The 15,302-nt window shown below is 40.9% G+C and overlaps 1 protein-coding gene across 1 annotated transcript in view; it reads left to right on the forward strand.

Annotated features, from left to right (window-relative positions):
• The window catches only part of LOC126335832 (Down syndrome cell adhesion molecule-like protein Dscam2), a 313,257-nt gene that overhangs the window by 144,488 nt on the left and 153,467 nt on the right, over positions 1-15,302 (forward strand). The window contains exons 12-13 of the mRNA XM_049999299.1: positions 8,501-8,647; positions 14,681-14,836. Of these exons, the coding sequence (XP_049855256.1) occupies positions 8,501-8,647; positions 14,681-14,836 (303 nt within the window). The remainder of the gene's footprint in view (positions 1-8,500; positions 8,648-14,680; positions 14,837-15,302) is intronic.

Raw genomic sequence — 15,302 nt, forward strand, 5'->3', positions numbered from 1 at the left:
TCTTGACGTCGGTTCCAGGTTCCACTGGTGTAATGAGATGATGGTTGGCAGTGGTGGTGCTGGTGGTGGGGGGAGCCTCATTGACATCCATAGGTGAGAGACCCATCCACGGGGATTCTGTGGAACATCAGCAGCTGCGACTGTGATGGCAGCAGCTGTAATGGCGATGGCTGCAATGGCAGCAGCTGTGATGGCGGTGGTTGCAAAGGGCTGTCCACTGAGCTCCTGGCCTCCTGAAAGCCCTCAGACCAAAGGCATGGTACCAGAGAAAATGGGAGCACCGGGCCCAACCCACGACATAGCTGTAGCTGGCCAAAGTGCTTCTGACAGAGGCAATTATTGTCGAGGATGACAGTTGCCATCATGCGGTTGACAAGCTTGGAGACCTTGATGGGGCAGGGGCAGCTCTTGGGAAACACCAATGCCTAGACTGGATCCTGCAGAGAGAAATGCAGACACGCCGATACTGGAACAGCCAGACAAGAGTAAGCAGGAAACAGTGGTGACAAGGAGGTCTGATGAGGGCGGCTGTGCAGCTTCTCCACTGGAAACAACCCATCGTGACCAGAAGAATGATAAGTAAATAGGAGAAGTTTGAGGCAGCCGCCTGGGAGTGATGTTGCCACAGTTTGGTCTCTGCAATTTAAACGTGTGAACAAACCTTCCAATCAACCCATTGGATGCAGGATGGAACAGCACCATACGGAGCAACTGGATGCCCAATGTAGCACAGAAGAAAATAGACTCTTTCATTGTGAACTGTGGGCTCTTGTCCATTACAATTGCCTCTGGAAGACCTTCAAAGATGAAAATATGAGAGAGGGCTTACATGGAGTGAGCGGTAGTCATTGAGGACATGCATGCAATGTATGGAAAACCACTGCTGGTGTCCACCAAAATGAGCCAGTAGTACCCGTGCCCTAGGAATAGTGTCTTTGATTCATAATCAAAACGTCTTTGGTCCCAAATTCAGATCCCACCACTGCTTAAATTTTGATTAATAATCAGCATTGGTGGCCAAAGACTTCTGGCATAAGAAGTCATCCCTCATTCTGCCAATGGCCTTGTCAAAGAGGGCAGAGGAGTGACAGAGGTTCAGGGCACTCTATTGTCCTTGGGGTGGGAAACTGCCCCTAAAGGTGGAAGAATTAACAATAGTCAGTGGCATGAGAATGCTGAAGGCAATGGGAATCACTGCATTAAAGATACATAACATGTATCCACAGGACATGTGGCCTGTAATTGAAGAAGTGTCATGATGATCTCTCCATTGACAAAAGATTCCAGAATAGTCCACCCATTCAGATCTCCAGGAGGGGACTGCCAAGGGGGAGGTTACCATGAGAAAAAGATTGAATAATTAATGGAAGGATAACATTCTATGAGTTGGGGTGTGGAATGCCAGAAGCTTGAATGTGGTTGGGAATCTAGAAAATCTGAAAAGGAAAATGAAAAGGCTCAATCTAGATATAGTAGGGGTCAGTGAGTGAAGTGGAAAGAAGACAATGATTCCTGGTCAGATGAGTATAGAGTAATATCAACAGCAACAGGAAAAGGCACAATGAGAGTAGGGTTCGTTATGTAGGGCAAAGAGTGTGTTACTGTGAACAGTTCAGTAATAGGGTTGTTCTTATCAGAATCAGCAGCAAACCAACACTGATAATTATAGTTTAGGTATACATGCCTAACTCGCAAGCTGAAGATGGAGAGATAGAGAAAGTGTATGATGATATTGAAAGGGTAATACAGTTTGTTAACAGATATGAAAATCTAATATTCATGGGAGACTAGAATATGGTTGTAGGGAAATGTGTAGAAGAAAAGGTTACAGGAGAATATGGGCTTGGGAAAAGGAATGAGAGAGGAGAAAGTTTCAGCTAGTAGTAAAGATACTCTCTTCAAGAATCACAATAGGAGGAGGTATACTTTGAAAAGGCTGGTTGACACGGGAAGATTTCAGTTAGATTACATCATGGTCAGATGGAGATTCCGAAATCAGATACTGGATTGTAAGGTGTACCCAGGAGCAGACATAGACTCAAATCACAATATAGTAGTGATGAAGAGTAGGCTGAAGTTTAAGACATTAGTCATGAAGAATCAATATGCAAAGAAGTGGGATGCAGAAGTACTGAGGAATGACAAGATACGGTTGAAGTTCTCTAAGGCTATAGATACAGCAATAAGGAATGGCTCAGTAGGCAAAACAATTGAAGAGCAAAGGAAATCTCTAAAAAGGGCCATCACAGAATTTGGGAAGGAAAACATAGGTACAAAGAAGGTAACTGCAAAGAAACCATGGCTAACAGAAGAAATACTTCAATTGATCGATGAAAGAAGAAAGTAAAAAATGTTCCAAAACTCAGGAATAGAGAAATACAAGTGACTGAGGAATGAACTAAATAGGAAGTGCAGGAAAACTAAGATGAAATGGATGCAGAAAAATGTGATGACATCGTAAAACAAATGGTTGTTGGAAGGACAGATTCAGCATACAGGAAAGTCAAAACAACCTTTGGTGACATTAAAACTGAGGATTATGACATTAAGAGTGGTACAGGAATTCCACTATTAAATACAGAGGATAGAGTGGACTTAAGAGCAAATAAAGCAGTAGAATTTCTAAAATCATTGGGGGAAGTGGCAACAAAATGGCTATTCACGTTGGTGTGTAGACTGTATGACTGTGGCAACATACCATCTGACTTTCGGAAAAGCATCATCCACACAATTCCAAAGATGGCAAGAGCTGACAAGTGCAAGAATTACTGCACAATCAACATAACATCTCATGCATCCAAGCTGCTGACGAGAATAATATACAGAAGAATGGAGAAAACTGAGGATGCACTAGATGATGATCAGTTTTGGCTTTAGGAAAGGTGAAGGCACAGGAGAGGCAATTCTGACATTGTGGGAAATAATGGAAGCAAGACTAAATAAAAATCAAGACTCGTTCATCGTATTTGTTGACCTGGAAAAAGTGTTCAACAATGTAAAATGGTGCAAGGTGTTCGAAATTCTGAGAAAAGTAGGGGTAAGCTATAGGGAGAGATGAGTCATATACATTTTTTACAAAAGCCAAGACAGATAATAAGAGTGGATGACCAAGAATGAAGTGCTTGTATTAAAAAGGGTGTAAGTCAAGGATGCAGCCTCTTGCCCCTACTGTTCAATCTGTACATCGAGGAAGCAATGATAGAAATAAAAGAAAAGTTCAGGAGTGGAATTAAAATTCAAGGTGAAAGAATATCAGTGATATGATTCACTGAAGATATTGCTACCCTGAGTGAAAGTGAAGAAGAATTACATGATCTGCTGAACTGAATGAACAGTCTAATGAGTACAGAGTATGGATTGAGAGTAAATCAAACTAAGATGATGGTAATGAGAAGTAGTAAAAATGAGAACAACGAGAAACGTAGCATCGGGATTGATGGTCAGGAAGTAGATGAAGTTAAGGAATTCTGCTACCTAGGCAGTAAAATGGATGATGGATGGAGCAAGGAGGACGTCAAAAGTAGACTAGCACTGGCAAAAAGAGCATTCCTGGCCAATAGAAGTCTATTAATACAAATATCAGCCTTAATTTGCGGAAGAAATTTCTGTGACTGAACATCTGGAGTGCAGCATTGTATGTTAGTGAAACATTGACTGTGGGGGAACCAGAATGGAAGAGAACTGAAGCATTTGAGATATGGCGCTACAGACAAATGTTGAAAATTACGTTGACTGATAGGGTAAGGAATGAGGAAGTTCTGCGCAGAATTGGGGAGGAAAGGAATATATGGAAAACACTAATAAGGAGAAGGGACAGGATGATAGGACATCTGTTAAGACATGTGGGAATGACTTCCATGGTACTAGAGGGAGCCGTAGGAAGAAAAAAAGAAAGAAGGAAAGGACCATAGGAATGGACCCGCAAAATAATCCAGATGGAGCTAGGACCACAGGGTGGCAGTCGGAGGCCAAGGGCGCTGACAGGAGGAGCACGCAGGTGATGTTACTGTCCACTCCCCACCAATAGACATGTTGGCAGGTGAGGCAACTCTGTAGGAGCACAAGGATCCACTGACAGAGGGAGGATGGTGTCATGATATGCGAATGATCAGTGTCCCCTAAGAGACTAAGAACCCGATCATGGATGGAAAGGTCATTGCGGTGAGGCCAGTCCACCTGAACCTCTGGGTCCAACACCTGATGACAGTTGGAGGGCCACTTGAGTTGAAGGAGGCTATGTGCTGTGCAACAAGCCAGGCCTTCAGTGGCAGCAGGGCGATGATGGAGGAGGCCACATCATCCAAATGAAAACAAGCAACCTGATCAGCTTTGAAGTAAGAATCCACTCCCATAGGAAGTTGACAAAGAAGATTGGAGTTGGCACGGAGAGCTGTGGTCCAGTAATGGATGTCATAGGTGTATCCTGTGAGGAACAACACCCAGCACTGCAGGCGGCAAGTGGTCCAGGTAGGGATGGCAGACCTGGCACAGAACACAGAGACCAAAGACTTGTGGTCCATGTAGATCAAGAACACGGAACCTGTAGACGAAGTAGTGGAAGTTCTTGAATCCAAATACAATGGCTAAGGCCTCCTTGATGTGGCTATAGTTGTGCTGTGCATGTGACAGGGTTTTCAAGGTGAAAGCTACTGAAAGCTCAACACCGTCAGTGACATGAGCCAACACAGGCCCCAGCTCATAATCTGACACATCAGCAGCCAAAATAAGAGGCTTGGTGGGATCGTATGGGACAAGACATGGTGGAGCAAGAAGAGCAGATCTGAGATGCTGGAATGCCCAATCACATTCTGACGACCAGGTCCAGGGAACATTCTTGCAAATGCCAATAACGGTTGAGTTAATCCAAGATGGATTTGATGTGGGATATGTTTGTGAGCGTCAGGAGCTGCTGAATGCCTCAAGGTATTGTGGCATGGGATGACTGCCCGCACCATCCATAGGTCGCTTGGAGCATAAAAAATTGACATTTGGCCCTGTTGCACCACAACCTTGAAGTCTGCAGTACCTTGAAAAGTCACTGAATATTCTGCACTAAGTCCGGGGCTGATATCCATGTGACTAAGATGACGCCTAAATAATTGGTGGGGCTGGGGACCCCTTACTCACTGACTCCAGAACTGGTGTCAGAACTCCTGCCTCCTCGAGGCAATGCACCAGTGTTCCAGCCATCTTTCAATAGATGGCTGGAACACTGGTGATCCCAAAGGGCCGGTGGCTGTAGTGGAAGAGCCCAAAGGCAGTACTGATGATGAGGACCTCTTTAGAGGGAGCATCAACTGATAGCTGGAGGTATGCCCTAAGATCAATCTTGGCAAAGATCTTTCCACCCAACAACTTTGACAGAATATCATCGACCTTAGGGATAGGGTAAGAGTCCACGAAAGTCTGGGCGTTGACGGTGGCCTTAAAATCTCGACAAACCTGGAGGGACCCGTTCAGTTTTTCGAGGATGACAATGGGCAAAGCTCAGTGACTGAGGTGAACCGGTGTCAGAACTCCTGCCTCCTCGAGGCAATGCAGTTCCTTGCGTAGGATGTCCCTCAGGGTGAAAGGCATGCGATGAACCTTGTGAAACTTCAGAACCACTGAGGGAAGTAGCTTGATGTGCGCCTTGTAACCGGACACCCTGGAGAGGAATCAGACAAGATGTCAGGGAAGAAATCAAATATCTCCTGTAAAAGAGCATCAGGGGGCACAGATTGGACTGGCAGGGCTGAATCATGGATTTCAAGGTCAAGAGAATGGAAAAGATCCATCCTCAACTGATTAGTGGCTGTGGGGGCGACCAGGACCAAAACTCGGGTGGTGACATCTTGAGAGAGATACCGCAACTGTGCCAGGAACCACCCCTGCACATGGATAATGTCATTACTATAGCTCTTCAAGGGGGTCTTGAAAGGGGAGAGCATTGGAGCACCCAAGCAGCAGTGAGAGTCACCATCAATAATAATAGCCGAGGGCCCTGTGACCAACTGGAAATGGAGATGAGTCCTGTTGATTTGGACTGTCAGAGCAATAGATACCACAGTGTGGGGGAGGACCGTCTGGACAAGGTAAACGCATGGCATCTGGTCAGAATCCCCTAAGACCAAGTCCGGAGGGTCCAATGCCATGAGGTTCATTGACAAAGAGGAGTGGAAAATGTCAGCTCAATGACACTTCACCCCCCAGGCAGAGCTACCTCTAACAGTTCTGAGCCCAAGAACAGATAACCTGGCTTAGAGGAGGAGGAGGCAGCAGCAGGGCACCCACTGTGGCGACCGTGGCTCTGAGCAATGATGGGGAGGCCATGCGGCAAAGACCAAAGACCTACAGTGAGGCATGGAGTGCCGCAGATGAACAGGAAGACTGTTCATAGGCATGACTGACCAACAGACATGCATCCAAGGAGGAATCCTTCACCTTCAACAGATCCTTCAAAGGGCATCATCAGGAGCATGGACCAGAATCATGTGAATGTGGGCTGAACCATACCATTGCTTACACCCTGGGTTGGCACAAGAGAACCGGAAGTACCAAGAGAGACCTTAAAGGCAAGTGATCCATTCCTTGTAAGACTGCAATGGAAGGTTTGAACTGCTGAAGAACTTGTGGTGAGCTGCCATGGCGTGGACCTGGGCATCAAAATACACTGCTAAACTGGTGGTCAGCTGTTCATAAGGGAGGTCATGGGTTTCTACCTCCATATGCAACTGCTGCACTAAGCAATAAATGTCAGGATCCACATAGGCAAGAAAGAATGCACGATACTGGCTGCTGTTGATGATTCTATGGACAAGGAAATGTTCCAAGTGAGCCACATAATTACTCCACGGTTCAGCGGCAGGAGCGGCCAACATCGGAACTCCCAGGGGAACACCAGTCAAAGCCTGCAGACACTGAAACAGAAGTTGCATACAACCCAACACTTCAAGGACACAAGTCAATGGTGCATTGACATCTGGAATACCCTCAGCCATGACAACAAACAACGGAGCAACACAGGAATTCAAACAAACTCATCACCACTGCTAAATCTACAGAGCAAGATCCAACTCATTTTGCCAACTTATTTATTAAGGGAACTACAATAAACCACCAACAGTAAAACACTCTTCAAAACCATCAAAACTATAAGAATCCCTTCTGCGGATCAAGCAAATAACTAACTAATTCCTAAAATCAGAATTCCCTTCGACTCTATACCTGTACAACTACTTCACATCAAAGATGGTTGTTAGCAGCTGGTAGATAGCTTAACATGACAGAAGCAACATATCATAATTTTTGTGGAAGAGAGGATGGTCAAGGTGGCACACCATGGAACTGGCTGATCTGCTATGCACACGGCGAGCCAAGAACTGCCCACTGAATGCCCACTTGCTGGATTATCTAGCCCCCGGTGGAAGGATATTTCTGGGTCTATTTGCACACATGTAATCACCAGAAAGTAGTTCATTGATCATCGCACCCCCTTCCTCTGCTGTTGTTTGATGCCCTCTGATGGACAGTGGCCAATCCTACATGTTCGTTGTCAGCTGTGGCACTTGCTGGTAAACACTGTTGTGTCGGCCAGACTTCACAGCATAGCTGGCAACCAGAATTGCTGGTCTGTCTGCAGTGTTACTGCTGCAGTAGGCATCTGTCGTGACTGCAGCAAGCTGCATTGATTCACAGTTTAGTGAGCTGCAGCAGTCAAGTCTTTTGGGTCTTCTTATCTGCTAAAAATTCAATGTGCAGATGTCTTCCAGTGCACCATCAAAGTTTTAATATACATATTTGCTGCTGCAAAATGTCCTAGTTTTGATCTGTGGGAATCACCCTTCTTATTTCAAACAAATGAAACTAATTTACAGCCCTGTGTGTAGAAATGACATTGTCTCTCAAATAATATGTGTGCCAAATATCAGTTGCACTGTAGTACATTCACACATTTTTCTATGATTTAACAAAGGCACTGCATAACATACCTCAGACTGTGACTTGCATGCAACTGACACACTTTTCAGTACTCCCACTGTTGCTAACTCAATACCCAAATCATAGTTGGTATGATATCTGAACCAATAACAAATGTTCATTCACATACTTTTTGTGCATTTCTCTTGAATGTGGACTTAAAAACCTTTGTCAAGACATTCATATCCTATCCAGCCACTATTTCTGTCACATTCCCACATAGCACTTGATTATCCAGGAACAGGAATTAGTGCAGCAAGTGCCATAAATCACACTGGTTGTTGTATTTCTACACTAACAAGTGTTGCAAGCATTACCTACTTTCTTGTTAAACAGTATCAGTTACGTTTTTTTCCAAAATCTTGCCAAGCAATACAGAAAATATTTTTTAGCTGTAAAATATCATTGATTGATGAAAATTGAAATTATTAACAAAATAGTTGTATCATACACTTCTTTTTTATATGTCATATTGATAGTAATATATTAATTTTTAAATTAATAAGGATGTGCTTTCAGTTAAGAAAAATAAACTTTGCAGTTCCAGGATCTCCACCTTCAGAAGTCCACTGTACAGCCTTATCATCACAGAGCATTTTGGTTGTTTGGTCTTCCCCTCCAATATCTGACATAAATGGGATTCTCCTTGGTTACAGAGTCACTTATAGAACTGTAATGGAATGGGATGGTATGTGAATACTATATAAACTTTACAATGTTGTTTTTTGTTGTCGGCATGTTTTGTTTAACTTGTATTTATGCTTTTTGTATGCCAATTGTCACTTTTTGTTATATCTGGAACTAATGGCCTTTCTAACTAAGGGGCAGTTTCCTAGAAAAAGAAAACTGATTTAATGTTACTCAAGACATAAAAGAGCAGATAAAATTTTAATTTCAGTTTGACATGGGGGCATAAAATAAAATAAAATGAGTGGTAAAAGGATTATAGCTGAAGGCGTTCATTCTAGAGTGCTGACAAAACATGCATATTCAACATACAATGAAAATGAGGAGGTATTTCTTCTTTTTCCTGGCCTTATTTACCTCCACAGTGTCAGCATATTAACATGGATTTTGCAATGTTAGTGGTAGAAGATGACCAGATGCCCTTTCTATCACCACCCATTCCCTCCACCCTTCCCCACCAGGATGGAATTTATGTACACCATCTGTATGTGTCAAGTGTTATCCAAATGAAAGTTGGAGAACTTTTTCAAATTGTTTATGAACTGTCTAATTGAAGCAGGATGTGGGTAGCAGCCCAATATTCACCTAGTTTGGCGTTGGAAACTATCTAAAAACCACATTGAAAAATGTGCAATAATGTGTGCCTTCTGAGATTTGAGGAGGTGTGCTGGCACCATATCAAATCCCCTTGGCAAATTAATGATTAGGGCTGGCATCCTGGCTAGCCTGAATGTGGTTTTTAGATAGTTTTCTACACCCAACTAGGTGAATATTGGGCTGGTACCCACATCCTGCTTCAGTTAGACAGTTCATAAACAATTTGAAAAAGTTCTCCAACTTTCATTTGGATAACACTTGACAGAGACAGATGGTGTGCATAAATTCCATCCTGGTGGGGAAGGGTGGAGGGCATGGGTGGTGATAGAAAGGGCATCTGGTCAAATTCTACCACTAACATTGCAAAATCCATGTTAATATGCAGGCTTTTACAGGACTCCATGTGAATGTGGCAAATCTTATGTAGGGCAAATGATGCATATTGTGCAGGATCGCCACGTAGAACATCAGTGTCATATTTGCCTTCTTCAGCCTTGTAAGTCTGTCATTGCTGAACACTCTATTTCCACTAGTCATGTCATGAATTACAGAGAGACAAAAATTGTGGCCCATACATCTAACTTTTGGAGTTCTATTATTAATGAAATCATGGAAATATGACTGTGTGATAGTGACTCTCATATTAATCGAGACACCGGTTTTCAATTGAATTCAGCATGGAATTCAATCATTGAAAACTTCGTGTCCTCAATAGCTGGCATAGTACTGTGATGGAGCCATGGGAAGACAATCGGACTGATATAGATGCCATGAGTTTTCACCACAGAGGGCACGCTTAAGTAGCGCACATGCAACGCCAAGTGAATCCACCACAAGTGTGCTGGTGGGGCTTTAAATACCAGAGCTCAATGCATTTTTGCCAGTATTACCTGAAGATGTCCAGAAGACTCTGCACCAAAATATTGTGGCAGAAAGTTACAAATATTCAGCAGTTCTGCCGAAATTTTGTGGAACAATATATATATGCCAGGAAAGTTTTAAATCTCACATCAAGCAGAAGAATGTTATGTTAATTAGACAAGTGCACAGTCTACAGAGCTTTCTCTAACTTACATTCATTTACCAGTGCATTTCTTCCTTAATAGCTTTTGTTACTGATAATAACAATAAGTTTCAGTTGAACTATGCTCTGTACAATCACAATACACAGCACAAAAATAATTTTCCTACAGACGTTGCACGCAGGTTTAGGAGTGGAGTTAAGCATGTTGAGACAAAGCTCTTTAAATACTTTTCTTTGATTTGCTAACCATTTGTCAATGTGTTGCCATGGTTGAAGTTACAGATGTATTAAATTATATTGAGTGCCAAGTTATAGTTTTTGCTATTTTAGTAGTCAGGGAATTTCATCAAACCTCTGTCATGGCTGCTGTTTCTTCATTGCATGATCACAATGCTCTAAGACAAAACATCAAGTAAAAAAAAGGAATACTTATCTCAAACTGAACAAGCTCAGTTACAAATTTTCATTGTTCAAGTTTTCAGTTTGTTATACATGGGGTAATAAAAGTTCAGCCTGAGGCCAAACATATATCATTAACACAGGAGTTCCTTGTATGAGTCCGGAGCAGCTTAATATACAAAGGATTTTTGGGCTATGTTCCATTTGGTGCTAGTTATATGATGTATACAGTTTTTTGTGACTGAGTGATTTCTTTGTTAATCTGTGAAACAATCTACATTGTATGGATTTTACCACTCAAAACATTGAAAAAATTAACAGCTTAAAGTTAATTTCATACATGGTAACTGATAATGAATTTTCTTTTAATCTAATTACATTAGTACTTAGTATACATATTCTCTATATATTCTACATTGTATTGTATTGAACTGGGGACCTAGAAATGACGGAGAGGCTTTGTTCCTGTCGTAACCCTCAGTGGTTCACAACCCCACAACAGACTACAGCAGTCCACTCACCCAACCACTGCCCCACACCACCAAACCCAGGGTTACTTAGTGGTTTGGTCCCCTGTGCACCCCCCCTCCCCCCTCACCCCCCCCCCCCCCCTTCACCCCTCCATCAGGAAATGTCTCATACCAGACCAGACGAGTGTAACCCAAAATGTTTGCATGGTAGTGTAATTATGGTGCACGCATACATGGAGACATTGTTTATGCAGCTATCACTGACATAGTGTAACTGAGGCGGAATAAGTGGAACCATCCCACATTCACCAAGGCAGATGGAAAACTGTCTTAAAAACCCAGGGACTGGCATGCTTTCTGCCTGCAAAGCAGTGTGTTAGATTGCACGGCTAACCAGGCAGGCTATTTTCTACATACTGGGTGACCCGAAAGTCCATTAACATTTGAAAATTCAGTACGTCACCAAATAATGTAGGTATAGAGGTAAAAACTGACACTCATGTTTCAAATGACATGAGGTCTTATTGGAACCACAAAAAAGTGCACAAAATGACCAACAGATGGCGCTTCATATGATACAAAATTATAATTAGTATAACAATTCATTTTTAACCAAAACAGTATTATTTATAACAAATGCTCAATGTGTCAACCGTCATTCATCAACAATACCTGTATTTGAGGGACAATGTTGTGAACAGCACTGTACAGCATACAAGTATTGTCTTTAACATCCTTAATTAGGTTGAATGAGCATGGTAGACTTGTGACTTTGGTTAACTCCACAACCAATAATCATACAGGTTAAAGTATGGGGACGTTTGAGGCAAAGCCTGATGGACATGGCAGTTCATTATGCACTCTCACCAATCAATGTGTGCAACAGATCCTTCACACATGTAGCAATATGGGATGGAGTGCCATCCTGCATGAAACCATATCTTCCAGTAAGTTTTAGCAGCTAGGATAAAGATGGTCTCTCTCTCTCTCTCCTCTAACGACAGCTCATTTTAACATAATTCTCATGTGGTGTCACTGAAGTGATAATGTCCATCACCTTCTGGGGTCAGTTTTTGCACTTGTACTTTAGCTTCAATAAAACCCTACATCATTTCAGGCATTTGTGTAAATTTTTACCTCTTTACTCACATAATTCCATGAATTAGTTCTTTTTCAAATGTTAATGGTATTTTGGGTCACCGTGTATGTAAAAATACAGAACCTCTTAAATTAAGTAACCTGTATCAATACAGGTACTCCATTATTGCACCAAAGTTTTTATTTTGTAAATAATCCATTCATTCTGTTTTGAAAGTTTGAAAGTGCAGCCAGTATCTGTGACTTTTATATGTTGTGGTAATTTATTTGATAATTTCATGGCTTTGTACAATAAACTCTGCTAACTTTTAACTTAATTTTTCTGTTCTGATGCAAATTGTAGCTGTTTCAATTTTTATAATCATGTACTAAACACTTTTTAATGTAGTAGTAGTACTTTTGTATTATTATTACATAGGCCTACATAAGACACTGAAAAAAAAATATTCACAAGGGTACAGTTAAAATTTCCAGAATTTTAAAAAGTTGGAGGCAGTGAATCGTGCTGCCACCCTTGGTCATTATATGTATTGATCTTTTCTGCAGTCTGAATATAGCTTGAATATTTTTCCTATTCATTCCCCAAAATATTATGCTGCAATTAATAACAAAATGAATATAAGCAAAATATACTGATCGTGAAATGTCACATTCGGTTCAAAGGGCATAGCATGTTGTAGAGATTCCATTACTAAGTTTTTACCTGCTCCAACAACTTTAATTGGCAGTCAGTATACATTCCAAAACATTTTGTGCTTTCATACATTGTATGAATTCTTTATTTCTTTTATTCAGGCCATGGTAATTTGGTATTTTGTTCAAGCAGACATTAATAGTGCTTGTTTTCTCTATATTACTCATAATTGTAACTTTGTTGTTTATTGCCCACTAACATACACTGCTAAGTGTTTCTTCAGCTTTCTCTCTTAGTGCTTCTGGTGACTTGTCACCGATCAGTATATTAGGGTCAATGTTGTTTGCCCAAGCTTGATATTTTGTGGGAAATCATTTATGTAAATTGGGAACTATGTTGGGCCTAGCACAAATGAAATGATCGTATGGCATTTATTGGCCGAGGTATCTCCTTCGGGGTTCGGCACCATATTGCAAGTTGACGCCACTTCGGTGACTTTTGTGTGAATGATAATGGAAATGATGATGATGAAGGACACACAACACCCAGTCCCCTATCACGTGGTATGCGTATATGTATAGGATGATCTACGACTGAGTGCATCAGCAGGACTTTATTTAATTCCACTGTAGTTTTACAAAATCACCAGTATGACAATGGACTACACCCTTATTGCATCTAATGGTCAGTAAATGTGCCTGCCATGTCTAGTAAAATATATTCATGCCTACAGCAAAAATTTTTTTAACTACAAAGAACTATAAAAAACACCAAATTCTACACTCAAAACATTAAACATCTGTGTGCCTCACCAAATGAAACTAGCACTGTGGGCTACCTGCAGTGGGCTACGTCATTGCAGCTCTGTGTTTGCAATCATGTATTCAAGCCATGCAGAGCTACTGACTCACCCAGGCACATGGTATGACAGTGTGTGTATGTTTTTCAATATATGTAGTGCTACTTGATGCATGTGTAGTTTCAGTCAACTGTACTCTATTTTCTTGATATGATGGGAACCACTTTGTTCCACCCCCTTATTCCCAGCATGTTTATCAGTTTTATGATGGACTGTGTAAAATGCTTTACTTTATAAAGGCATATACCTTTTCTATAGGTCCCCCCATCCAATTCTTCTAGGATGTGTTTTGTGAGATAGGCAACCGAAATGGTGATTGGAAAGCAGGTTGTATTTATTAAACAGTGCATAAGTATATCTTTCACAGTAGTTCCAGTTATTTGGGAAAAGCATGAAAGTAGAAAGGGTGGCTTATCAGTTTTTATATTTCAGTTTCATCCATTTTGAAGAGGCAGTAATTTAGTCCCAAGGTCTTAAAGAAAATGTTTACTAAACCTATAGCTGATTACCAGGAAAAGAAAGTATATGTTTTGAATTCATGAAATGTCCTGTGTTAATATTATTCAAAAATTTTGTGTGATTTTGTATTGGAATTTTTATGGTTTTTGCTATGTTTTACTTATACGTATTTCATTCAAGCATATTGATGAAACATGAATAATGAATAACTAGATGCAAGCTGTAATTAGTTACAATGAAAATGTTTTCATTATTTTCTGATTCAGAAAAGGACTGAAAGAATAAATTGTAATACAAAATATTGTACATTGCAAATTAAGATTGACAGATATTGTTTTCACAACCATTAACATTCAAACTCGCAGAATTAAAATTATATTAGTCAGCCAGAAAAGATAAGTAATGTGTGTTATTATAATAACTTACAGTTATAAACATAATGCAGTAACATCACATTCTGTTTGATGAAACGTAACATATTGCTTGTGTTTTAGATATTTCAACTCCATCAGAGCAAACTACACAGGTCCAGAAACTGAAAATTTTTGGTTTACAACGATACTGCAACTACAGCATTGAGGTGAAGGCTTATACAAGGAAAGGAGATGGTGTTCCTAGCAAGCCCATCTTCTGTAGGACTCAAGAGGATGGTATGCAACATGTTAGTTACATACACATTCATTTCTGAATGGAAAACGAATTTTGCAGATGCCCATTATATGTCTCATGCTTTTTTTGTGTTACAGATCATTTATGGAATAATTTTAAAGCATATTTCGTTTTTTATGTACTTACTTTACTTACTATTAGCTGTTTACACACACACACACACACACACACACACACACACACACACACAAAAATCATACTCTTCTTCTGTGGTGAGGTAATCATTTTGAGGTGTGGGTGTGTGGGTGGGCATGGGTGGGTGTGTTAACTCAATAGAAATCTTTTGGTATATACCTCTAAATCTGAATGCATATATTTTTCTTTGAATCCCTTGGTTTTTATCACACACACTTGCATGCCAGCTTCAAAACAGTGACAAGTTAATATAAAAAGAACATGTTATGACAATGGAAATTCCAGAATGGTACCAATGAAGACAATTAATCA

This window comes from Schistocerca gregaria, chromosome 2 (genome assembly GCF_023897955.1).
Source record: "Schistocerca gregaria isolate iqSchGreg1 chromosome 2, iqSchGreg1.2, whole genome shotgun sequence".
NCBI lineage: Eukaryota > Metazoa > Arthropoda > Insecta > Orthoptera > Acrididae > Schistocerca > Schistocerca gregaria.